The 27412-nt window shown below is 41.1% G+C and overlaps 1 protein-coding gene and 1 long non-coding RNA gene across 11 annotated transcripts; one reads left to right on the forward strand and one right to left on the reverse strand.

The window, feature by feature from the left end:
* Positions 1-25: 25 nt before the first annotated feature.
* Positions 26-27412, reverse strand: LOC6617589 (insulin-like growth factor 2 mRNA-binding protein 1). Of its 10 annotated transcripts, none has more exons than XM_032726603.1 (7): positions 26995-27412; positions 19060-19904; positions 5409-5582; positions 4326-4700; positions 3541-4270; positions 3223-3378; positions 26-3149 (listed from the first exon to the last, which is right to left on the reverse strand). In XM_032726603.1, exons 2-7 carry the CDS (start codon positions 19170-19172, stop codon positions 2781-2783), a joined length of 1917 nt encoding a protein of 638 aa, XP_032582494.1. In that variant the 5' UTR covers positions 19173-19904; positions 26995-27412; the 3' UTR covers positions 26-2780. The 10 variants fall into 10 exon arrangements, with proteins under 10 accessions (XP_032582494.1, XP_032582495.1, XP_032582498.1 ...); XM_032726604.1 differs by lacking the exon at positions 26995-27412 and adding an exon at positions 20419-21170; XM_032726607.1 differs by lacking the exons at positions 19060-19904; positions 26995-27412 and adding exons at positions 10891-11087; positions 12306-12504.
* On the forward strand, positions 15382-16160 carry LOC116802331. The gene is made up of 3 exons (XR_004362693.1): positions 15382-15436; positions 15507-15642; positions 15711-16160. It is a non-coding gene; the product is annotated as an uncharacterized LOC116802331 (long non-coding RNA).

Raw genomic sequence — 27412 nt, forward strand, 5'->3', positions numbered from 1 at the left:
TTTAGGAGTGGTTCTTCTTGATTTCTTTTTACTCATTAGGATGTTTTAGCATTTGTATCCATTTTTACGCTCCGTAAGTTTGTTTTCATTTTTTTTTATTTATTTATCGTTTTTTTTTTTTTTTTTTTTTTTTTTTTGTAGAAGATAATGCACTTACATTGAGGTATTTTAATTACTTTTTCAATCTTCTTCAAATTTCTTCATCTTTTCTGCTTCTGTTTGTTTTCTTTTGTTTCTTCTTAAAAAAGAACAAAGAAAATGTGATATTTCATAAAATTGGGCTGTCCTAAAGCTTGTATACGCTTCTTGTTGGCTTTGAGTTTTTGTCCATAAATTTTGTCAATGTCATTTGTTCCAAAATAATGTGACGCTCAAAAGGTTTTCGTTTTGTTGTTACTTGTTTGACCGAAATGTTGTGTGTTTTAGATTTTCTTTTTGCCGAAATGTTGAATTTGCCTTAATTTCTTCATTTGGTGTGTGTGTGTTTTTCTTTTTTAGAACTGTCTGCCTCCGAAGCAAGTGTTATACAAACAAAAGGGTTGGATCGTTAGGGATTTAGGGCTTTGATTTGATTTGATTTGGTTGACTGTCCGTCTAACTATTTCGTAATGCTAACTCTATGGAATATCAATTAGTTTAATATTTACGTTACAAAAAAACCTGTATAGTTAAAAATTAGATAATAGCTATCTCAAAACAACACAAAATTGGGCTATTGCTATTGTTGCTTGTTTTGGCTGGTGTAAATTGTAGTTTGATTGTTGTTGCTCCGATTCAGTTACTTGGGTTGCGGTCTCTAACTATGGGGTTTGGTCAATACGGTTACGGGAATGGTTATATATTGTCTGTTTACGCTACGATTACGATCTCTACGAAATGCATCCTTCGGTTTTGATTGCTTGGTTGTGGCTATGAGTTAAGACTTTGATTTGGGTTCGGATTGGCTGGTTTATGTTCTTGCATGTAGTATGTAGTGCAGTGTCCCATCCATGTATAACAGCTTGTCTCTCATACACGCTCAAACGTTATAACGTAACACTTAACGTTAACGATCGATTAAAAAAAAATTAACATTTCAGCACCGTCATTTCATTTCTAGTTAGTTTTGTTTTCATTTCAAGGCAAACACATTACAATAGTTCCTTTAACACTATCTCTCGCTCTTTGCATTTGCTGTAGCGTTCCTATCCTCTCCGTCATTTGCTTTCTTTTCCTTCGGCTTCTTCTGCACTAAGTATAATTCAACAATTCTTCATGTAACTCCTTCCATCGCATAATAAGGGACTGGTTTTCGTATCCATTCATTTATACAAACAACGTTTCAGGCATCGCAAAAAACTATTTTACAACTGTACAGTACAGTAAACATTGCTCTCTCGCTGGCGTTTCTTGTTCCATCCACATCCCTTCCTATCAATATATAGTCCCAATATACACACTGATCCATCAGTATAGCTCTTAACGATATTGTATACATAGATAGTTGTTTCTTTTTGGTGGTTTGGGTTTTCGGTTGAGGTCTGTTATACTATGTATAACGCTAGCGGGGCGCCAACAGTTGCATCAACTGTTGCACATTGTACACATAACTTTATCAACTGTTATACACATTATCATGGCCCAAAGATGAGAGCTTCTTCTTCACCTTTGATGTTGTGTGTGTGTGGATGTGGGCTCAAAATAGGTATGTTTTTGTGTTTTTTGACGCTTTTGTTGTTTTCCATGTTTGTATTGTTCTTGTTTTTAATTTTTTTTTTTTATATTTCTTGGTTATAATTTTCGTTTGTGTACATTTCTCGGTAGTTTTGGGATCAACGAAATGGTTGTCCTTGATTCTCAATCTCATTCTCTTGCGCTTTGCTCACTACTCTTCTATTCATTCCACTTAAATGTAAGCTTACTAAATCTTTGTTAAAAAAAAATAATTAAAAATAAACGTTTTATAGTTAAATATATTTAAAAAAAATATAACGCATACACTACTAAACTGTCCTTCATTATCCATTATTTCCCCTTCTTGCAATCAAATTTAGTGTTAGTTTTAGGGGTTTTCTCTTTAGTTACTTTGACTCTTTGTGTTGTTGTTGAATATATGGTTTACTTGTACAAATTATGAATATTTAAGGTTTTACTGATACTGCCTTGAAAACGTTCGCAACAGTTTGGGCGGTACCGAATTCTCAGCTGACGCAAAAGTTAACAACTAGCAGAACAACAACACAATGTTTTGATTTTGGGGCGGGGTTTTGTTTTTAGTGGTTTCTATGAACGATAGCGCTGCTTTCTATTAACGTTTTCTCTTTATTTCTTAGTATGCAAATGAAGAATGTTGTTATGGTTATTCTTTCTGTGTGACTGCTGTTTTTATGTTGATCTTGTTAAAGTCGAAATACACTGCTATGAACTAGTAGAGCTTCTTCACGCAGCTCACTTTATGATGTGGTGGTCCCCCTACAGTTCTATATGCGTACAATTTTGCTTATGTTACTGCTCCAGGTTGCTTGCTTACTTTTGCCGTCGCCTGTGCCAGCACAAAGGTGGCGCCTACGGTTAGCTTGTTGTTATAGGGTTGTAAATTGTTAAATTGTGCTGGGTGCTTTTGGGTCTTGGGGTATTGGGTATTGAAACTTATGGGTGTGCTATGGAGGTAGTATTAACAGTAGAAAACCCTGCCTTGGCTATTGTTGGCGCTTTCGTTGCTGCTGCTGCTGCTGATGATGTTGCTGCTGCTTTTGCTGCTGCTGCTGCGGCGCCGGCTCTCCTTTAACGGTGATTCCTCCTTACTGTTGTGAGCTCGCCAGCTGCTGCTGTTGCTGCTGAGCTGCGGCCGCAGTTGCATTGCCAGGTGGCGGCGGCGATGGCTGCTGCTGGAGCTGGTGTGAGGTCGCTGCCGTCGACGCCTGCTGCTGATGGTGTGCAGGCGGCGTCGACGATGACGACGCCGACGACACAGGCTGATGATGCAATTGCGGCGGCAGTGCCTGTTGTTGAGATGGCGACTGTGGCTGTTGCTGCTGGGAACCGCTGGACGCGGCTCCGGCTAGGCTCTGTTGCTGTTGTTGCAATTGTTCTTTGGCAGCTTTCTGTTTTTTGGTTATTGGGGGCGGATTTGTCGAAAGCATCATGGCTCGGATGCGTCGCTGGGCAGACTGTAATGAGCGTGTAATCGTGGCGTTAGCTTGCTTGTGGGAACATGTAAGTCGCACCCATTTGGACACTTACCTGTACACTATAAAATAGTCCGATGATGTGCACTGGAGTCTCCTCATCTCCGCCGGATGGCGGAGCAAGGGCATGTTCGGGCAACTTGATCACACTGCCCGTCACGCGCTGCAATTCCCGCACATTTTGGCCACCCTTGCCAATGATACGGCCCACCTAGATTGACAATTAGAAAAGTAAGCATTGATCAAGACATTCTGATGGTTCAAAGATCTCTTTAACCATCCGTTGTAAACTAAATAACCATGTAAGTGAAACTATTTTGAAATAATATTAAACGGAAGAAGGAGCTATCTCATTGAAAATGCAAAAATTTACCTGAGAGCTGGCCACAAGCAACTCAACCGTCAGGCGCACATCGTCCGTGCCACACATGAAGCCTTCTTCGCGCATCTTCTCGAAGATCATGTACTGCGCCTTCCACTGACCCTCCGGTGTGCCAACAATCGTCACCTTGCGCTCCGTTTGTTGGTCCAGCGGCTTGTCGGCGTCTAGAGGGGCTATTTTAAGGGATGCGTTCGAGAAGCGCATTATGCTTCGGATATGCGAGCCCTTGGTGCCGATAATGGCGCCGACAGCGTTGTTGGGTATGTAGAGATAGGTGGTCTCCTGCAGGTCATTGGGGAAGACCGGTGGCACCACACTAGCCGGGGTCTTGGACATGGCAAAGCTTTGACACGAGGGGAACGGCATGCTCGTATTAAAGACCATGCCGTTGCCCGGTGTCGACATCATTGCCATCGGATGGAGACCGGGGAACATGAGGCTCTGCGGCGCCATCGCCTGCAGATCGTTCTCGTAGCTCTGGCGCAGCTTGGTGCTAATTTGATTCTCAGCACGCGACATGTTCTCAATCAATCCCTTGACCGTGATGATTCGCTCCAAGTTGAAGCTGTTGATGTCGTTGATAGAGCTGACAGTGATCTTCGTATCGGTGTCCTGCATGATCCGTTTAATGGTATTGCCCGACTTGCCAATGATTCGTCCAATCAGATTGTTGTGGGCGAGTATTTTGAGGCAAATTTCACTGCATTCCGGTGAGAGTTCACTATTAGTTATTTAAATATTTGATGATATCGTTTACTACAGCTACAGCAACTTACCCCTTGTTCGTGGAGATGGCCTCCTGCTGCATCACTTCCAGAATACGCTTGCAGGCGTTGGTGCAGTTCTCCGGATTGCCATAGATCGTAATCGATTTCTCCAGCGATCCAACATTCTCCTTGCGATGGACGTCGACGCGAGCACGGCTCTGTTGTGTGATCGTCCTGATGGTGCTGCCCTGTCGACCAATAATGGCACCCACCATTTCGCTCTGCACAAGAATGCGCAGCGGAAAGTCCGCCTGGCGTCCGGGACCGGGCATACCCGGATACGGATTGCGCTGGTTACGCTGGCTACGCCGCTGGTTCTTGTCCAGCTGCTCGGCATGCAGCTTGCTGCCCTCGAACTCGACACCGTTCAGACCAACAGCAGCTCTGTGTGGGCGAAGGAATGGTTGGGAGAATTATTGATTAGTCATGTGTTTTTGCCACCAATTCAGCTGCAACGACAGTTCTATGGAAAATTTCAGCTAATATCCTATCTAGATTTGCCATGTCTCACACTCCAATCAAGTACACATGTTGGTGAAGGCATGCAGCAATTCGGTTAAAATTCAGTTTACAGAAATATGCATATCTGCACCTTTAAACACTTGGCTGCTAGCGATCCAATTAAAAGACATTCATGGAAATGGAATGAAATTGTATTTACATGAATTTATCCGAGTGTATCATGTTGCTTCACAATTAATTTAATTTGAGAACCGACTGCAAACATCATTTCACATAATAATGGTTTTTGGCAAAATCTTGATCAAAATTTGGAATAACCATGGCCAATTTAGATGATGAAAGAAACACTAAATATGGGAATATAGGTAGGTAGGTACATAGGTAGGTAAGCCACACACAACGCATCCATCCTGCACAGATCCAAATAAATAAATAAAGCCCCCAAATCTTCGCATCCCCGCCCAATGCAACTACCTGTGTATATCTATATCTAAGCCCAACAACACAAGACTCCCATGGAAAACCTCATAGAAATCAATGGTTTTTCATGAGAGATCTGCAAATCCCCTTAAAAGAGATTGAATTTAGGTGAATAGTAGTAGTTTTAGATGAGTAGTTTTGAGTATATACCTTTGCGCCTGCTCAGGATTTTCGAATGTTATATGTACTGTTTGAGTATTTTGATCCTTACTAGAAATAGCCTCACACTGTTTGACGATGCCATAGGGCTTCAGTAGCGGTTCGATGTCTTCGAAACGTGTTTGCATCGGTATGCCGCTTATTAAGATTTTTGATGTCGTAACACTGTGAAGAAAATAGCGTAAAAACACACAAGAACAAGAAAAACAAACAAACACAAAAGAAACAAAAATAGTAGTAGTTGTAGTAAGTAGAAGTAAGTGGCAGTGGCAGTGGTAGTGATGATAGTAGAAGTCCAAAAACAAGAGAGGGGACGCAAGTGGGTGAGAGTTGGAAGGAAAATGGGAAAATGAATTTGATAAGAAAATATATGCGCGAATAAAGAAAAGTTGTAAGTAGTTGTTGTGGTGGCAGTAGTAGTAGTAGTAGCAGTAGTAGTAGTAGTAGCAGTAGTAGTAGTAGAAAGCAGTCGGTTAAAGAGAGTGATGTCGAGTGATGCCAAACAAGTGGTGCCAGAATTGAAGCGAAAATGGTTCGAAAAATCTCTAATATCAGTTCAAAACTCTCGCTGAACAAAACCCCGTCTAGAACTATGAAGACAGTTTGTATAGCTTGAATAATATTTCTTTATAATTTTTAGATACTTCACCCGTATTCTGGCAGCACTGAGAGAATACAGATAAAGATGTACGAAAAGACAGAGCGAGATCAAGCAGCGAACTAGCATTTAAGGAGTTTTTTTTTTAGCGAGCGAGATTACAAATTATTTGGGTTCGGATTTACATATGTATGAATATCATTGGGATGGCAGTGGGTATTTGGGATTGGAAGTTAGGCCAACAGATGCAAAACCAAAGTATATAATGCGTTTTAGCGAGTGTATGTGAGCTGTGCAATAATGTTACATTCAAATCCGAAACAGGGCACAAGGCTCATAATTGTGATGGAGTGCATAAAATTAAGAGAAATACCATTCATTTCATCTGTCAATATGATACTCCTACCCCCAGAAAATTCAATAGTTTCCCTTAAAAAAATTGCATCGATATGCGGTGTTGTAATTGTAATAATAATGGGAAAGAGCAAAAGCAAAGAAAGAAGAGGGTTTCAAATATTATTACAATTATCAATTTAAATTTGTTGTTGTTTAAAGACTAGGACTGTACGTAACATAAATATTGAAAATTTTCGACTTCGATTTTAGATTATAACATTGTCTCCCGTTGTTGTTCTTGATCTCCAAAGAGTACAAAAAAAGAAGAGCAAAATAAAAATAAGAACGAAAGAGGCAGACGACGGCGAGGGCAAACGCCAACGACGCCTGGAATGTTGCACATTTAATATCGTGTTTATTTTTCTTGGAAGTGATTTCTCTCCCGTCGCCAACAAGATAACAAAAAAAAAAAAAACACACACACACAGAAACAACAACAACGGGGCAAGAAAGTCCACAAATGGGAAAAGGAGAATAAGACGGGATAGAAACGAGGAGAGGCACAACAAGACGAGACGAGAACAAATGAAAAAAAGAAGAGAAAACGCGTGGAGCTGGCTCATTTCGTTTCTCGTTCTTCCCCCTGCGTAAAATCGTTTGCTTTAGTGAGTCTGGCACTTTTCTTAATTAACAGTTTACATTTTTTCGATTCTCACACACTTTGCTCGTGGTTTTAACTCCCTTTTCATGAATTATCCCTAATTAGCTGTCAAACCGCATGCAAGAATGTCAAACTATGTACAGCTGTGTTCAAAAAAATAGTGTGACAAACAAAATGAGGACGCCCAAAAATCAATAGAAAAAAAATGTAAGTTTGTTGCCTATAAGTTGCTTGTTCTTTAGTTTGGCGGTATATAAATTAACATAGCGATCATCTGCTCCCAGTAATTGTAAATTACGACTTGAGCAGAGTGAAGAGCGAGCACGCGAGAGAGCGTAGGTGAAAGATGCATTCGCATTCCGACATTCCAGCATTCCAATCCCGTTTGCCATTCACAACAGGCCGCCCTCCAGTTTTTGTTGTTGCTGCGGCTGTTGTTTGCTATTTTCTCCGCACTGCACTCCCGCTTAGCTTTGACCGGTTTTTTCATTTTTGTTTTTATTCGTTTTTGCCACACATTTCTCAGGCGATTTCTCGACTCGGGGCTGTTGCGCTTTTCCAGGAAGCGCATGCGAAACGTGTACAACATTTTGCCACCGTTTGCTATTTCTTCTCGTCGTCTTCTTCTTCGTTTTCATATTACTGAACTGAAAATATTGCACTTCGATATTCCCATTCCTTCCATCCAGTGGCTGTCAAACTGTGTCGGCTAACTGTAATTGCTGAGCATGCGTCACAACATCTGCCTGTGTGGCTTGTTGTTATTTTTGTTGCTCTTTTCAATGCAAATGACAAGTTGCAGTTCGTTGACGTTGCGTTATGTTGTTGTTGTTTTTTCTGCGTCAGTACACCGGCTGCATCCAATAAGAGAGGAGAGCGCATCGTTTTCTCCCGCTCCCGCTTATCACTCTTCACCACGGCGCCCTACCTCTGTCCCACTCACACTCATTAGCCACAAGTCTGTGCAACAATTATACATTTTTGTTTTGTGCCGTGGTTGTTTTCATATAACCAGGTGTGCACACATGTGCATGTGTGAATGTTGTTTCTTTTACCTGACATGTGACCGATTCTAAGCAAATGACCTCTGGCGCAATCACACAAACACACGCGCACACCTGGTAAGGTTTTCTTGCCGTTTTTTTGTAGTTTTGTTATCACTGAGCGACCTTAATGCGAAACAGTTGCGTGCGGAAATATAGGTATTTTGCAAATATCGCTAGCACTTTTATGGAAAATTAATTAATACTAAATATAAAATTAATTTATATTTAGATCTATATACTTTTTTTTGTTCGATAAAAAGTTCGAAGGTTTATCTAAAAATGTTATATGAACCTATTGTTTAATGCAATCATAAGCAACCGATAAGGCTTTAGTTGTCACTATTTCTTTGAGCACGACTGTGGCACATACACACAACAGATATATACACCGCCAAATCCAATCAATATACTTTGTATGTATGGTTGTGACGCCATGCGGCGCCCTCTCGTATTTATTTTTGGTGTGTTTTCTTTTCTTCTTTTAGCTTTTATCTCTCTCGTATAAAAAGGCGGTGCACTGTGCACTCCCACTAACACACACACTCTGGCAATCACCCACAGATGCTGCTTTATCAATACACACATTGCATTGCGTGGACATGTGTGTGTGTGTGTAATGCGTTGTGTGGTTGCCTTCATCCCATTCTCTTTGTTTTTCTTTCATTCTTTTTTTGTATAATTTTTATGAATGAAAAAATCGGAAATCTGCTGGCTGATTTTGTTCCGTTCTTTTTGATTGCAACTTTATTTTTGTCTCATGAATAAATGAATGCTTGGTATTTACATTGCACTGAATGACGCATGTGCCACACACAAATGTATGTATGTATGTATACATGGGAGTGTGATGTACGTTTTGTAGCATATACATTTATGTGAGTAGTTGTTCTATTTTCATGACACATTCCACAAGTTGCTGCAGCGGGAAAAACAAACACACACATTTGCAATCGCATAGACTAAGGTTAGTTTTCTTGCATTTTCATTTGCCAAGCTTATCTATGCATTTCCCCCTCATCATTTTCTTGCAACGCCCATGGTGAAAATAGGAAAAAATAAAGTGCCAAAGGAGTTCGTTTTGTCAACATATGGAAAAGAAAAACTTGTTTTCAGCTTACAGCTGCACAGAAAGAAAAACATACATATATTAATATGATGAATTGGGGAATATTACACACATCGCTTCAAAACGGATATTAGTCATTTCAATAGCATATAAATATATAGACAATTTATTTGATATGCTTAAAATGTAGTCAGACTTAAGCTACCATATAAACATGCTCCAAATATCATATAGTTTTTAGTGTGAGTGGTATTTCCGTCAAAGGAGGGAACAAATAGGAAATGAAGTGAAAGAGGGGAGGCAAACGCAAGTGGTGCAACGAATATGGCAGCGAAAAGCACAACGATTGCATTGTTGCTGGCTGGTTTGACCTAAATTGGTGAACAGTGGTGTGGGGACCACCCCCCAACATCTACCCCTTGTCCAACGCTTCTCCACCAAGTGGCAAATGCAACACCCACAGTGAAGCCCATCACTTGACAAACAGAACGCCTCCCGAGGCAAACAACGCGAATCTGTCACCATCAGTTTGGCATGGCGATTTAACACAATGCAGCACATGGGAATACAGATTCGGTCACAAAATTAGCATCCCCTATTAAAAACTGCACCACAGTATGAACGACATTTACACTCAAAATGTTTAAGTTCAGATTGAAGATTATTTAAATCAAACTCATAGCATATGTATTTTTTTTATGACTTTCAGAGCGCTTTCGTGACTCATTAACAATAAAAACTTTAGAAATCACGTATTTCGACATTTTTGTGCTATTACTTTAGCCGTAATTGTATAATAAAACATTCGTATCCATGACAAATTTGCTCCACTTCCTACTGCATGGGTACAAGTGCCATTTATTTCGTTGTTTGTTGGTTTATTTGTGCTTTGACGATTACCATCATCATATGCAAACATAAACAAAACGACAAAGGGTGGTCAACAAATAAACAAGATGAAGGGGCGCGGAGGCTGGTTGGTCGAGCGCCGAATGAGAAGGTGGGCGTGGCACAGACATATACATTGTAGCCAGCCAATAAGAGGAAATAAACAAACAAAGCGAAAATGAAGTCGTATTATGTTACATACCCATTTGAAATTGAAGAAAAAGAAAACCAGCCTATCAGCATATTTTTTCAAAAGAATTGGACATGAAAATAAAGTTAACAAAGTTAAGTTGCACTTCCCACTTTGTCATTTAAACACCAAAATAAATAAATTAGGCCATATCTTATCAATCGCGAGAGACTTACAGTTGAGCTTTCATAGCTGAAACCATCTGCAAAAAAAAAAAAAAAAAAAAAAAAAAAAAAAAAAAAAAAAAAAAAAAAAAAAAAACTTGGAAATATACAAATTTACTACATACACCTCAATAATCAAAATGTTTGTGTAAATTACGGTTGAACGACGAAATGCAGACAACTTTCTTCCAGTTTAACTTAATGAAGAAAGAGTGATGATCAATAAATCTTATGTGTGTGCCAGATAAATCCAGATCTGCAGATTGTGTGTGCCGAAAATGGGGTTGGGGGAGGGGGGGGTTCGTGTTTGGGAGTCTTATAAATGTGATCTAGATACGCAACATATGACTTTGATGGATTCGCACCTTTTGCTGGGCATGATTGAAATTGAAGTACACATGTGCGCACAGTGGTTCAAAAGTGTGGTATTTGAGCCGCTTAAAGTATTTAGTGTTTACCATGGAAATGTGGGGATTTTATTATATTTTTTTGGTATGGAATGGTTTGCACGCTGTTAAACTCACCGATCCAAATAGCGTATAAGCGATTGTTTTTGTTGATAATAATTGTTGTTTATGTTGTTGTTGAGTCTGCTGCTATTATTGTTGCTGTGCATTTTGTGTTTGATTTTTTGCGCTGACCGACTGTTGAGTTTCTTTCTTACTGTCGTTGTTTTTTGTATTTGCAGTGCAAAAGCAAAACTTATCTCTAAAAAGGCGAACTATTCTCTCTGTTTAATTAGTTTTGCGATTTTCCCACCTCCCGCTGTTTTTTTAACCGTTCCCACAATTTGGCATTGGCTTTTTCTAATTGTTTTTTGTTTTTGCCTTCCTATGTATGAACTTTTTCGATTTTGTCTATTCGCACAATTCGCAAAATAAAACTAAGCCAAAAAAAAAGAGGAAGAGATGGAGGAGCACGTTTATGACAAATATAACACGTACACACACGCACCGAATGCGGCGGAGGGGAGATTGGTGCCCCCTCTCACTCTCACTCTCCTCCTACTCCTCCTGCTACGCCTCCCACCATCTTCCGTCTCACTTTCCCGATCCACGCGCTCACTTGTTAGTCACACACAAAAAACTGTGTGGAAGTAGGGGCAAAAAAAAAAGCTGCTGCTGTTGCTGATATGATTTTGGTTTATTCTTTCCGTTCTTCTTTTTCCTTCTCCTCGTTTCTTTTTTTTTAATATTATATGAATGCGCGGCGTGTTCTCTTTTTTTTTTTTTTTTTTTTTTTTGGTGTTTTACATTTTTCTCTTTTCCGCCTCCTTTTCAAATGACTCACTCACATAGATAGAATGCAGCGCAATCGATCTCGCGGACAGACTATCGATACATATCGGTGAACCGTTATGTTTCTTTTTTTTTTTTTACTGGAAAAAACGTGTTTGGCTAATTAGCGGCAAGCATAGCAGGGTTGCCAACTGTTGCGTTTAGCGAGTTTAGTGGGAAGTAGGTCAGTTTATCTAAATTGATTTTTATTGTTGACTCTCGCGCACACTCACACTCAAGCACATGCACGTTTTCCAGGGCGAAGGAGAAGGAATGATAGGAGAAGAAAAGCCGGCCCAAGATTTTCGTTTTTCTCGTTTCGCGAAATTCAACAGTGTGTGCGTATAATAAACCGTTTTATGACAAAAAAAAAAAAAAAAAGGAACTGCACGAAAAAAGTACGAAACAGAAAAAACGGCAAGGCGAGGAAAAAAATTGAGACACCTATTTTCGTTTCTTCTTCACACTCACTGTAGTTGTTGCTGTTGGTCTTTAAATGCCAAATGCGTATGAGCAACAAAAAAAGCGCAGCGAAACGCAAGGCGCTATTTTTTTGCAACTTTTCAATACTTTTTGAATTTTATTAGCACAAAAGAACAAGGTGAGCAGGAGAAAATAAAAAAAAATTATAACTGAAACAACGCACACTCACAAACACTCACGCGCACTTATAATATTTTATAATTTTTGCCGTTTCAGTTTTTGATTTGTGAAATTAGCCGTGTGTTGTTGTAGTTATTGCTTTAGTTGTTGCTCTTTTCCGTCGCTGTTGTTCCTGTTTTTTTTGTGCAACTACGCCGCGCGTATTTCCGAATAAGATGACCGCCAAATGCAGAGAGTATTTAAATACTGAGCTCACCCAGCGAACGGCAGTGCGAAAATGTGAATGTGGACAAATAAGAATTTTAACGAGAGTGAGAGAGGCGAGAGTCAGTAGCCGAGTTCCAACTTCGGGTTTTCGCCCATGTGTGCGGTGTTGTTGTTCGCGAAAAGAAGACGGCAGCAGTAGGAGAAGGAGAAATGACCACGTTAGGTGGTTACGTTAAATGGCGTTGCCAGATAGAAGCGATTCGGAGGGAGTATGTTTGAATACGATGTCTAACAGTTTTTCAAAGTCAAGTGATCTTGTTAGAAAAATATTAGAGGAAATGTTCACATTTTTTCTTAAAGAAAATATGAGACAACATAGTGCTTATCTTGTAATTAGCTATAATTGAATCTAAATTAAGTGAAGAAGGCATGTTCATTGACATATGCAAAAAATATTTATTTTTGGCTAGATATGGTTTTTTTATATGAGAATGCTCCAAACGGTTAGACTACAATTTAATAACTTTTATATTAAAGATCGGGTCAATATCAAATACTAGTTCTAATTTTTAGTTCAAGTGTAGCGTTTCCTCTCTGCCGCAATCTCTCTCTGCAGTAAAAATCTTTTTTTGAAAAATGTATTTTGACATGTGTTGACCGCAAAAGTGGCGGAATCAAGCGAAAGTAACGGTAAAAACAGTTGTAAACAGGCGGGCAACAACCAGCTTAAAGTTAATACAAAATTAAGAGGAGAGAAAAGTGAAGCGAATCGCTGATAGTGCGCAAACCCCTAGGTCAATTGCATGTTGCCCCATTTGGAGAAATATAAGAAATATTTTAACAATCAAAAATTAACTTCTGCAATGTAATTCATGGGTGTAAGAGGCTTTTCAATTAAAAAATGTTGCACTAAAAAAATTGTTTGGAAATTATACATATGTATGTATATACCAGTGCAGAAAAATGTTGGTAAAACGGGGTAGCACTTAAAAGTACCAAAACTTTTTAGGCAAAAAACTTTGAACCAATTTTATATTACTATTATTTTATACATAATTAATAATATCGCACGCATATGAAGATCGCGAAAGCTTTCGCCAAGCTTTGCGTCTCGCCAAAGAAACCGAGCAAAGCTTTTTAAGCAGCTGTCGACTTGAACGCGAATCGAATTGAAACGAATCGAATCAAATGGAAATAAAGGGAAAGAAAAGGTAATGGGGGTATTCGCAACCCTTAAGCCATCGGTGAAATGCTTTCTTCACGAACGGTGGCGCACAAATAAAACAAACAATGGGCTAGACAGGAAGAGGACAGGATCGGATCGGGATCGAGATCGGGAACAGGACCCTATCAGCTAATTTCGAGGTCCTACCTGCGTGTCGAAGAACACGCCACGATCACGGGGATCTCGAAGATCAGCGGGAAGACACGAAAAGGGTTGGTTTCTTATTCTTGCTGCCCTGCCGGCCGATCGCAACTGGCAGCTGGTGCCAAAACGAAAAGAAAGTCCTGGTCCTGGTCCTAACGGAGGAAGAAAGTCCTGGAAATGTGTCCTCGTCCGTCTCCACCCCCGCCGCCTGCCACGTGTACCGGAACAACAGTTGCTATCCCCTAGTGCGGTACCCGCAGGTCGATGGCAATATCCCAGGACAATAGCACTATAGGATCGCAAAGCACATAAAGTCGGCAAACCTACATGGTATGTATAAATATACATATAGTTCTAAGTTATTATTGGTGCGTTTAAAGTATGTAGTTTTCGTTGATTTGTCTATTGATTATGTATTTTGAAAAAAGAGGATATTTATGATAACTATTTGCTTCCTCTCTAAAATATTATAAAAATATAAAAACTTTTGTTACCTATCGGGGCTCTACCAATACCATTTTTCAAGTTCAATACGGGTGCAATAAAACGTAAGAGTGAGAAGTTTTCGCGCCATTTCTGTCGCTCCAATGTTGCCACTCTCTCTCTCGCCATGTACCAAACGTAAGAGGAACGCGTGTTTGTGGCTCCTTCTTATTTTTCGTTTTCGTTTTTTCTTGATTTTGGTTGGAAAACTAAGCCAGCAGTAACACGACTCTTCTGATTTGCCATACCTCGCTATTCTCTTTTTTAGTCAGCAGCGTTGCTGCGCATGTGTGCGTTGTCGTTCGAATTCTTGGAAATTTCTAATGAACACGAACACAAAAAGGAGCACACAAAAATGTGGTAGAAAATAAGAAGAACAAGAAGACGAAAAGAACAGCAAGAATTTGCCGCAAGAGAGTAAGAACGAGACGGACTGAGGAAGATGGGGGAAGGAGGATAATTCGATATTAGACATAACATACATAATCGATTTTCGATTAACAATAGCGTGAAATGCTGCTGGATATGCAAAGGAGGAAGAACTATTTTATTTTTAATAAAAAAGTGGCAAAGTGTCAAGTTTAGCACATCCTACTATTTTCATTTAAAGGATGCTTCGAATGCAGGGTCTTTTTAATGTTTTAATGTTTATACAAATCACAATATCGATTTGAAGTGAAGCCCTTCCAAATGGAATCAAGAAGTTGTCATTGAAGGTCTCTTAAATACTTAACCCGGTTACAGCATCACCTTGAAATTAGGGCAGGCCAAGACTGTTCTTGTTTTGTACCTGAACTCGCACGTACACACAGAACCACAAATTCTGGACTACCTGTCCTCCTACCTGGCGTAGGAGTTCAACAAAAAATATGTGCATCCTGTTTGCTGTCCGAAGCGATTTGCCAAAGTCGGTGTCCTTCTGCTCTTCCGCTGTGCAACAACTTCAACTTCCAGCAATCGCAGTTCGCAATTCGCAGTTCGCAGTTCGCAATTCGTAATTCGCAGCAGCGGAAATTTGGCGGGCCACGCCTTTCCCATCCTCCCCCCTTCGCACAACTTTTCAACTAACCCAACAAACCCAATATGGGCCACAGCAGATTTTGTTGTTTTTGGACAAATGTAGGTATGTAGGTAAGTGTACCCGCCTCCCCCGCAAATCCCATAGTACTTGATTTCATTCATTTGATTCTATACAACGTAGGTACACTGAGGACAACAATGCGTGACTTTAATTCATACATATTGCATTTTAATGGGAACATCCTTTTTGAAATATACATGAGTATTATGCAAAACTGGAAAAAGGAAAGCTGGATATCTGTCAATTTTGGAAAAATGTATGTAACTAGATTAGTTTTCCACGAAATATTGAAAGATCTAACCATGGTTCTTTTAACTTTAATAGAGATTGGTTATGGACGGCTATCTTGGTTTGGTTCAGTGCATGATCATCTCTATATATGAGCACACGAGCGTGGTCTCATGTGAATCGGGTTTTTGGCTCGATTTTGTCTGGCTTTGTGGACTGGCGACAAAGGCGGGGGCGATCGGAATGAATGGAGAGCGATAAACCAAGGTCAGGCCTCGATTCTTTGAGAAGGAGCAGCTGTTGCTCTAAGCTTGGCTAGAACGCATCCAATGCTACCCCCAAACTGAATGGAATGGCACAAACACACGGGCGGCCTCCTGTGCCCACGGAGCTCTACTAATTTGACTGTCAATCAAAAAAGGCGAGCAGCAGCAGGATCAGCAGGATCGCAGAGCACGAAGGACTCCCAGCGAGTTGATAATCGATGGGAATCAAATTTGCTGCCAGCTTCCAGAGAAGCTCCCTACACTACGGCTAAGTGGCAGAGGCGCAGATACAGATACGCAGCTACAGATACAGATGGCGATGTTGAACAGCAAAGGGTTGCGATTAGAAGCTGAGACAGCCAAAAAAAAAGACAGCAAAGTGGCAAAGGACAAATTGGCAAGCAGCCTCCCCATCCCGGCCCTCCTCATCCGCAAGTGAACAAACATTAGAAGCAGGGAAGCCTCTTGTATAGTTATAAATGTTTGAGCCCGCACTCGCAGCAAAAAGAGAGCGAGTTGGAAATATGAGAAACGTGTTTTGCGTTTCGCTACTAGAAAATGAACAAACACGAGGGGCAAAATCATATAAATATATATATATATATAAATATACACATATATAGATATATAAGAAAGAAAAAAAAAAACAATGAAGCGGGCAGGAAAGCCCCTAAACTCAGCCAAAATCATATTTCCAACCGCCAACTCTCCTGAGAAACCTGATCATGAGATCACCAACACACAAACAACGAACCAACCAACAGATTCCAGAGATGAGATCTCATCTCTCGATCGCTGGCGTTCTGGGTCAACCCTTCGTTTCTAAGCAAAATCCCAAGCCAAAGACCACGACCACGACCAAGTCCGCGTCCAAATTAGAGCCAAAGGCAGTGCCAAAGCAAAGCAAAAGCAACGAAAAAGCAAATCAAAGCTGGCGAAAGATATACCTCCTGTGGCAGCGGCATGTTTCCTTTGGCGGATTAAACCAATTGCTACAGAAAAAGATTTCGTTGTCTTTCGTTGCCTTTGATGCTGCTGCTGTTTTGTGAGATTCTTTTTGGCCCCGGAGATTCATATTATTTCGTATATTTGCCACCACTCTACTGCTGCTGCTGTTTTGTTTACTTTGCATTCCTGCAGGAAATTATTTGGATTTCTTCCTTTCCTTTCCTTTCCTTTCCCTTCCTTTCATTTCATTTCATTTCATTTATTTCCCTTTTTTTGCCTACCGGCTTAGCAGTTGTTGCAACAAGCGGCTTAACACGCAACAAGCTGTGCCGCTGAAGCATCGCAATCCGCATATTAAGAGCCATCTTAGGTTTGTGGGCGAACCGGTAGCGTAGATCAGAAAAATGCATCATCCTAAGGTGATTTCTTCTCACAACGTTTACTACAGGTACGTCAGATAGAATAGATAGTCATCATAGAATCTAAAATGCTACTATTCATTGTAACAAATCTCATATCGATTATACCATTACATTAGTCACTGAAGAAAGTCAATCCTAGTACGTTTGAAGATCAATTGTAAATAAATCATATATGCAACTGTATATCTAAAGTCTAAACATTTAAACATAAGACTGATCATGGATTCAAGCAGCCATTTCTATGGAAAAGGTTATAACTTTGAAACGCTGTAGCTTTCAAAGTTCCTAGTCCCTTGTACCCCATTATAATCCTTTTTGGGCTTGTAGTTGCTACTGTTCTCTAAGATTCCCTTTTATTATCAGCACAACGAAGAAAAAAATATAATCTGTTTAGGAGGTGCAACAGAAACATTATCTTTTGGCCCCCTAAGCTAGGTCGAACTTCGATCTGTCCTTCATTGATCTTGTTGCACCTCCTTCTCTTGCTCCTCCTCCTCCTTCGCCTGGAAGGAGCGATCCTGCCCAGAAGGATGCTAAGTGAGTTCCTCCTAACCCTTCCTTTTGCTGTTTTTTTCTGCTTCTGTTCGAGCAGCGTGCGGCAAGTATATCAATTCTGTCAGATCGGGGGTTGGCCGGGCAATCCTAAGGATCAGAGGATCGAAGGTTGGGAGGATCCTAGGATCGTAGGATCGGGGGAACATAGAGGCTGGGTTGAACAGTGAGGGGCGAGACAGGTAGTGGCTACTGCGCTTTCCGGGGCTTTTTTATGTGACAATGATGATGGTTTCGCCTACCCCAGCTTGTTCCATGCCGCTCAGTGTTTACTTACACCACTTGAGCTTGGCTCGAGGGGGGAACTTGACGAGGGTCGGAGGATCCTCAGCATCCTAAGGTCCTCCCTGAGAGCCATTTTTTTTCTTTTGCTTCCGCATAGTTTCATAGTTTTTCATTCCCTTCTTTTTTTTTTGCATCCTGTCGCCCGGTGATATGCCCAATTTATCACAGGAAATTAGCTGCTATTTAGCAGCGTTGTATGTCCAAAAGGGGGGTGTTAGGGTGGCGAAAAAGTAGGAGGGCCATCGCATGAGGGGCAAACTTCATGTTATTTGGCGTGATAATTTGTGCAATTGTGGATTGCCTGTGTGCTGGGCAGATTGCAGATCACAGATCACAGATCGCAGTATCTCAGATTCAGATTCAGATTCAAATTCAGATTTAGATTCAGTTACCCCGCCCGAGGATCGTAGCTCATTTATTTTCCTTCCGGGTTTCCCATTACTCCTGAGAGCCTCAAATATTCTTAAGTCCTTCCACTTTTTTTTTTTTTTTTTTTTTTGAGATGCCCAAAGCCTTGGAGGGGCGCATCGAATCGCGGCCAAGGCGTATATAAAGACCATTGGGCGCCATTTTCGCCCAACTTGGATAAATAGTAGCTACCCAACTAACTGATCTAAACTGGTCTGGATTTATTTGATTCGATTTGATGCGGGGGTAAGAGTATCGGATTTCTAAGTGGTTGCTAGGGTGGTACATCATGTATGAATGGTGGGTGGGTTGTGGCTCGAAACCCGCACTAAAAAGCTAAAAAAGCATCATACAACAAACTACAAAAAGCTACAACAAGATCAATGAAAGATGGAGGAATACATGTTTTTTGGGGTGATGGGGGGGAGAATGTTTTCAAAAGGTTTTCTGGGGGGGGGGGGGGGGGGAGGGGTGTTGGAGTTTGGATAGATAAAGGCCTTGTGCGATCTGTTATTCGATCTGTTCTAAACAGGAATGATAGTATAATGGCATTGGGGTACATACCTTGAGGTGCCAGCACCTTCCAACTGCTGTCGATCCAGTGGCGGATCGAAGATCTGTTCACGATCCTCCTTTGAGAGTTCCAGGTCGGCGAATTGATCCAGTTCGGATGCCATTTTCAGTAGCTCTTCTTTGCTTTTTGGTTTTTGGTGTGCGTGTGTTGTTTCTTGTTGGTTTACCTTAGACGTTGGTGAGTCGATCGATCGGATATATATGCACTTTAGATATATGTAACTATATATCCCTGTATGCCTGACTGAAACCGAAGTTGTGCAAAAATCGCTGGTCGAACACTTTAGAATTTGATTGGGTCGCGGCGAATCGGAGCTTTTGAAATATTTCAATATATTTGTATTTTTAAGCTTGTCTTCGTTTAACTCCTGCCTTTAACTCTTGTTCGTTTCGGATGTAACGTGTGGAATGATAACTTTTTAAATGTAGCGCGCTCAATTACTTGATTTACTCATATCCTTGACGGATTTTTCGATTTGTAATTCGGTTTTTTGTATCTTTTTTAATATTTTTGGTATTTTTATTTTATTTTTGCCGAGTTGAAACTTTCGCTGACCTTTGCTGAACCGGTGTGAAAGAAGCGTTTGTCAGAGGTTTTGGGTTTAAAGTCGCGTTTGCATTTCTTATTTTAAACTTTTTCACTGGTCTTCGCAACTGTCTTTTACGATTTGAATTTAAACTTTTTGTTTTTTTTTTGCTCGAAACTTGGTTGTGCGTTGCGATTTAATTTTTTTGCTTTAGTCGTCCTTTTTGGTGGGCTTCAAAAAAATTGTTACATTAGTGGTATGTGGTTTTTGTTTGTTTTTGGTGTCAATTGGGCCAAAAAAAAGAGTTATCTGTGAAAGAGATGGGGAAAATGCAATTAGTTCTGTGGGGTCATTTTCGAGTGAGAGAGTCGCTAAGGGTTTAAGCACGCCCACATAAGGGCTAACATTAACAGCTGTTGCGATCGCCGGCCGGCATAACGCGACAGCTTTCTTTTTCGGCTATTTGCTTTCGTCATCAGCGGGAGAGAGAGTGTGTTATTAAATGTGAAAGAGAAAGACTGCGCGGGCGCGGGTGCGGGGCATTAGAAGTAAGTAGAAGAGATTTATGCGGGAGAGAGCGGCCAACCAAAAAAAAAAGAAAAAAGAGCGAGCTTTTTTCGTCATGTTGACTTTGATCTTGGCTCTCGTGTCTGTGTGTGTGCGCGAGTGTTGCTGTTGGCATTTTTTTGGTTTTGGATTTGTTTAATTTCATTTCGTTTTTTTTTTTTTTGGTGATGAATAAGTACATAGGCGAAAGAAAATTAACTATTTCGGAAATTTTCTGACTGTCGTTTGCTTTCTTTCTTGCTGTCTGTTGGCTTACTTTTCATTGTTTGCTGTCGACTGTGTTGTTCTTTTCTGCTGTTGAAGTTTAACAATTGTTGTTGTCTTTGTGGAGCTTTGCAGATGATGTCAGAGTGCCTTAAAAAAAAAAAACAAAAATTTCTCTTGTTGTTGGTGTAATTTTGCGCTTGTTTGGCTTGAAATGCGGGAAAACACTTTGTTTTGTTCGTTCGGAAAATTGAAAATGTTATCAAGAAAAATAAGAAAAAAAGAGACAATCTTGCTTGTTGTTGCCAACACACGCACAGACACGCACTCACACACAAACACACACTCAGACAGCGAGAAGAGCGCGGAGGGGCAGAGGGAAAAAGCAAAGGCAAAAGAATTAAAGTCAAAGTCAAAAAATATGCCACGAAAAAAGTAGCAGCAGCAGCAACAAAAAATACACATAGAACCCCCATCCCACCATCCCATTCCTTTTTCTTCATTCTTCTTCTTTCTCTTCTAGTTTTCTTTTCTATTTTCCTTTTTTGGGTTGTAAGGGGAGGGAGGGGTTTTTTTTTCTCAGTGGAGATGATGATAGTTTATACGGCGGACTCGTTTGTTGCTTCGTTTCGTTTCCGTTTTCCGACGGATAATACCCGTGTATCCAAGTATCCGTGGCGCGCAAAACGTGAAATGGCAAAAAAAAAATGGTACGGCGGTCACAAAATATTAAAGTAAAGTGTAGCACAGAGAAAAAATTGATTCAAGGCTGCTGGTTTTGGTTTTGCTTTAGCTGCTACTGCTGCTTCTTCTCTTCTGGTTTAATTTTTTTGGGCTTTTCGTTTGGCTATTTTTTCTCTTGTTTTTCATTATTTGTTGGCTTTGTACAATTTCTTTCTGGCTGCTTTTTATTTGATTTTAATTCTTTTTCTCTTTTGATTATTTGGGGCAGCCCGCGAGTCGCGACGCTACGTTGCTTACAGTTAGGAGCGTTTTCAGACACTAAACTGCCGACCGAGCGCACGGACGCTGTTTTACTCGAAAATTACATTTTTTCTCCGCTGCCGAAATTCCTAAACACAGATACAAAACACACGCACACACCAATGCGAAACTCACACACACAAGCACACACGCACACACAATGGCATGGCAATGGAGAGGAGAAGCAAAAGCAAAAGGCAAAGGCAAAACACCAAGAAACCGCGTGCACTGTATGTGTGTGTGCGTTACGGATTGCCGAAAATTTTCGGCGAGTGTTTTCTGAGTCGAGTGACTGTGGGTAAGTGAGTAGGTGAGCGAGTGAGTGCGAGTGCGAGCGAGGTGGCGTGTTGAGTGGCTCCAATGTCTTCTTCTTGCTGCCATCGCTCTTCGGAAATTGATAAAAGCGGTAATTAAAGCTAACAATGAGCCAGATGACATCTAAAATGGTGGTTTAGTTCACTTGGGTTATCAGAAAAGCTCCGCCATTCGCAGATCCTAAGATATTATAGATCAGTTATAGTATCTATGCATTAACCCTTGATAGAATTTTTTCACGGTTACGATAATAAAGCAGTTAATTCTTTAGTTACGTATGTACTTGTAAGGACCCTACATGCCTATTTTACATTATTATTTAAAATATTAGTTACTAGTTCGATTTATCATACAAATAGTTTGCACTTGTGAAATTGTATGTAAGTACAATAAAATATTATTCAGTTCTAGAAAAGTTAGGATCTACTGAAACATTAATTAAGCAAGATGCAAGTCTGTGTTGAATGCCAAATGTAAATAGGGATTGTTTACACAAAGGTACTTTAGCTCAGATACTTTAAAGATTTTAATAGTAACATCTTCCTTTGAAACTTCGTTGAATTGGAATTATTATATTTTAGAGACAGAACTCTAATAACGGTTAAAAGCCTTGTGGTATTATTAGATCACAGGATTTTGACATTTAAATTTAGAAAAACAGGACCAAACAGGAATTCGCGGAGTCTATACCTTAAAGGCTCTTTAAGAGATTTCGAAAACAAGCTCTTGATATTGTTTGTTCTAAGGATTTGTTTGTCGTGAGAACATTAAAACAGGTTCTAGTATTTGCTTGAAAATTAATAATATCAAATAATCTGCATAAATGTAGGATTTCGCTGAAGTTTCTTTTAAGAAAAGAAGATAATACTTGCGAAAGTAGTCTAGATTTTCTATAGGAATATTCGAGTGAATGATGCTTTGCCTGGATCCTGGATTCTGGATTCTGGATGTTCCAGCTATGGAAGTTGGACTGTATGAGGAATTCCTGTCGGCACACTCTGCTCTCGAAGAAAAACTCACTCGAAAAAGCGGCTCAGAAAAGACGCGCGTGTGTTGCCCTCGCTCCATTCCCCCCTGCCTCCCCTTCCTACCACGCTCCACCGCCCAAAAGTAACTGAACTTAAAGGAGCGCGTGCGAGAGAGATGCACAACGTATTGCTCTCGCTCGCTCTTTTTTAAACCGCTGCCGGCGTCGACGTCTACGCGGACTGCGCCGCTGGCGTTGCCAAAAAAGGAGGCACACATGAATACACACACACACACACACACGTATAAACTTACGAGGTGTCCAAGTGTGCGTGTGTGTGCGCGTGTGTGTGTGAGTGTGGCGATGACGACGGCGCTTAAGCTCTGGAAACTGAAAACCGAAAAGGAAGAAGGAAGCGGCAAAAGGAAGTGAACTGCGAGCACACAATAGCTGCTCTGTATACCGGCGTTCTTGTTGCTGCTGCTGCTTTTTTCCTTTTCTTTTCTAAGAAAAAAAAGCAACGCAAAAAGCAGCCGAAAAATTGAAAAACGAAATGCGAGCGTTAACCAAAGGGGACGGGGGGGTGGGGGAAAGAGGTGGTTAGGATAGGGGAATGGGGGGATTGTGTTAGATGTGGAAGGACACTAAAAGCGAGTTTCACATTGAATCCTAGTTGAGGGGAGCGGGAGATGGCTTAGGGGCAAGGCTAGTACAATGTCCTTGATCCACAAGTTCAAGTCCAAAGCTGCGATTAGCGGTGAAAAGTTTAGACCAAGCGGCAAAACTTTGTAGCCAAGAACCTTCTAAACAGTCACGTTCTCAACTTTCATCCCAAACCACATTTAAGTTAAAAAGGTGTTCCATTTATCACTGTTTCAATCTGTAAAACAATTGGCTTACAATTTGTTTCAAATCCATTCAGTAACCTTACACATTACATATTCTGAACTAACTAAAACTTAATCTGTTTTCTGAGCTGAAAAGAAATATAGCAATAATATCTACTACCTTGATAAGTCAGACTCATCACATACATTTCATATATGCAATACATTATACAATATAATATATTATCTACATATGGTATATTTCAATGAGAAAACCCCTTGACTTATCATATTAATTACATATAACCTTCTTTACATATACGTATATAAAATCTTCCATCTATAAGGCTATTAAGGCACTTAATATACCACCCAACATTAGTGGCTGACTCCACTTAATATCCTTGTTATATAATCATCACACGTAAAGTGTTGAAATGCCTTTAAAATGCTGCATGCAGCCAGCTTAAATCTCGTTCCGCACCGCCTTTATAGATGCAGTTCAAATGGGCGGGTTGGTCGACGACGTCTGGTTCTGTCAGCTCACTTGTTGCATGCAACACTACACTCTGACCTTCTTTAGTTGAACGCCAGCCAGCAAACCCCTTCCCCACCAGCCACCCCTGCCATCTTAAAGGTTCCTGCACGCGTCGCAATCAAAACAGAAAAGCAGAATCGCAATCGGAATCGGGAGGGTAGAGGTCGGGTAGGTGGAAAGGGTCCAGGGTTAAAGGAGCAAAAGGATGCAGGATGCAGCGGCGGCAATTGCAGTTGTTGAAGGTGACATTAATTGACGTTTAATAGGCCTCATCTCGCGCCAGAGGGATGCAAGGGTGGTCAAGGATGCAAGGATGCAAGGGTGCGGTGGGTAGGCTGCTTGGGTTGGTACATGGTTTAAATTAGTTCTTCCCCTCGGCAGCCACTTCAATCCGATTGAATCCTTTCCGAGCACTGAACAACACTTCCTGGCGGCATCCTCCTCCTTTTTCCTTTCCCTTCCATTCCTTTTTTCCTTCGGCCGCGACAAGCCAATTAGAGGTGGCGAGGCTTGTAAAGCTTTTGTGTCCTTTGCCAGCAATTTGCAACAAAAGTGCAACGGCGGCAAGGGTATCGACACAACTCAACCACAACAACCACCACCGCCGCCAGCAGCAGCAACATCGGCCATAAACAAGCTGGCTAGCTCTTTCGAGGGGTGGCGACTCCTGCGGTTGCAACATCATCCTGCCAAAGGTTATAACCCCCGTGGTGGGCGGGCTTGACCTCCACCTCTAGACCCTCCTCCCCCCCGCATAACCCTTCTTTGCAACCGGCGGCAAATGGCGAACGCCTGTTGCAGTTGCACTTTTTGCTGCTCCATTTTACGCTGAACGAATGGAAAATGGCGCGCGCGCAGCAAAGTGCAGCACAGCAACCCCTCGAAAGTATGCAACGCCAGAAGGCCTAACCACCCACTTTCCCACAACCCATCGCCGGCCCCCTTCTTCCCACACATGCATGCTAAATGAGTGCAAGAGAGAGAGAGAGAGAGAGAGAGAGAGAGAGAGGGGGAGAAGAACGTTAGTCCTGCGAATAAAATCGTCGAGAGCTATGTGAATGCGTCCGTTTGAGTCCGTCCACTTGGCCTCTGGGTGGGTGTTTGGGGTTTTGGGTGGTGCTCGGTGGTTCAGTGGCTCAGTGGTTGATTACAATTCTACCGACTGCAATGGCGAACGCAGTCAAATGTGATTGAGATGCACACGAACCGGAAGGATGCATGCAAAAAAGGGTCCGTGTGCAGGATTCTTGGGAAAGTGATTTCATTTCCTTGCGGCTTCCGTTCCATGGGATAGCACTAGTAGTGACGCTTAGATAAGAACTTATATGAAAAGTTAACCCAAGTTAATGGTAACCATCATTCTTAATCATAGTGGATAGCTTCGATATCGAAAATTACTATTGAAAATGAAAAGAAAACTTTAATCAATGGCAAACGATATGAGTAAGTACTATACCATAATAGATTTAAATCTTTTCACATTAAACCACTATTTATGCGGCAATATCCTGACTCTGCCGCACACAGTCGACTGCCACCGACGAACAGAACATAAAACAATCGAATGAGGAATGCCGGCGAAGGGGGATGGGGTTCGAGGAGCTCGTTTGGCTACAGGACACCTTTAAGGACTAGATAAGGAGTGCCCAAGGAAGGAGCAGACGGATGAGCGGCAGCCAGGCAGCGAGGAGCAGGCAACAGCTGCGAAAGCCGCCTGTCTGCCTACCTAAGCTTTCTTAGAGAGCTGCCTCAAGGACAACCCGCGTCACAGGAGCGCGCTGACGAGGTACAGTTGCCTCAAATAGAACGAGATAGACGATCGACGGATACTGAGCGCGAGTGCAGATTGATGGCTATCTGAGAATACTCCAACTTTGCAACTTACGCTGCTAGTGAAGGACTAACATCCCCAAAAGTAAGATGCATGTAGCCCTTACATAAGACTGAAGTGAGCAAGCACCCTTTTTTTTAATAATGGGGGCAGCTTTCTAAGGAATGAAATCTATTCAATCCGAAGCACTAGAATTTATAAAAGCATTAAGGGTTAACTCGCGATTAAAATGAGCATTTAATTTAAGCGGTGTAAAAACGAGCTTTGGATAAGGATATCCTTAAGCTACGAACCATTCCGCCTTTTACAACTTGGCATCCGAAAGATACGAACCACCCTCTCAATTGCGAAACGCTGAGGAATTTGACCAAACTGGCCCCTATTTCTTTGTCAGTCTGCTTCTAATTCTGGCCCCACCGACCTATTGCTATCTCTATCGCTGCAATCCCCATTTCTTTGGATATATGTACATATATCCCACTCTGTTTCACTCTCTCTTTTTCAGCGGCTGTTGAACTTTAAAATTGATCGGATTTTATTCGCATCTTCCATGAATTTCGCCTCACTTGCGAATGTATTAAATTTAGAAGTAGACGAGCCAGATTAGAATGAGGAAGAGAAGAGGAAGATGAAGAGCAGGGGGCCAACAAAAAGGGATGGTTGTGTGTGTGTGGTGTTAGTCTGAAAGGCGGGACAGACGCTTCATTCATGCCACGCGCATCTTGCGCTGTCGACATTTAAAATAGACGCCAAACACGCAACCTCGGCGTTCAACTACAGAGGAGCCTCTTCAATCGATGCCGCTTACATTCTGAACAATTTATAATCGCACTTGGGGAGCATTCGCTGTACTTTGTACAATGTTGCAATGGAGTTGGGCATAAAGAAAACTTGCGAATTTATCATCGGATATATGAATGAAAGACAGACACAGGAACTGTGGCCAAGTGCTAGCTAAGTTTTTGGTTTTTAATTGATCTTAGAAGAATATGGATTATTTAAAAGAAGATATCTTAAATAGGAATAGTATAGAAATAATATGCTATATACGCATATTAAGTTCTTATTGGCCGATTTTGTGGGGCATTTAATGTCATTACACGGAATAAAAGCGAGGACACATTTCGAGGACGTGTTTAAATATCCTGGCAGAAAAGGATACTTACACTTTCAATGGGACGCAAGTGCACTGCTTACTCTCGAAAACTGTTGAAACTGCTTGAGATTTAGGTGCTTGATAGTTGCTCCAGAGATCTCTGTTCTTTGCAGGCTCTTCGATTCAATTAAGTTGGCTTTAGAATTGGAAATTGAGGTCGCCGAATTTTTCTCGAGAGGATCGATATTCTCTGGGCTACAATATTCCAATAGTTTGGAATTCTCCAGATTATAAATATATCTACCTAGTACGTAGCCTGGTCTTTCTCGCCTTTCCTTTGGCCTATCTTAGATTCCTTTTTTGGCTTTTATATGGGTGTGTTGCTTGTTATTCTCCGGTATCTTGTCTTGTTGTGGACTGTGTGAGTGTATATTTTTGATTTTGGGTAAATTTTTGATTTTTTTTATATTGAGCGAGAAAAATTTGAA

The sequence above is a fragment of the Drosophila sechellia genome, chromosome X, assembly GCF_004382195.2.
Source record: "Drosophila sechellia strain sech25 chromosome X, ASM438219v1, whole genome shotgun sequence".
NCBI lineage: Eukaryota > Metazoa > Arthropoda > Insecta > Diptera > Drosophilidae > Drosophila > Drosophila sechellia.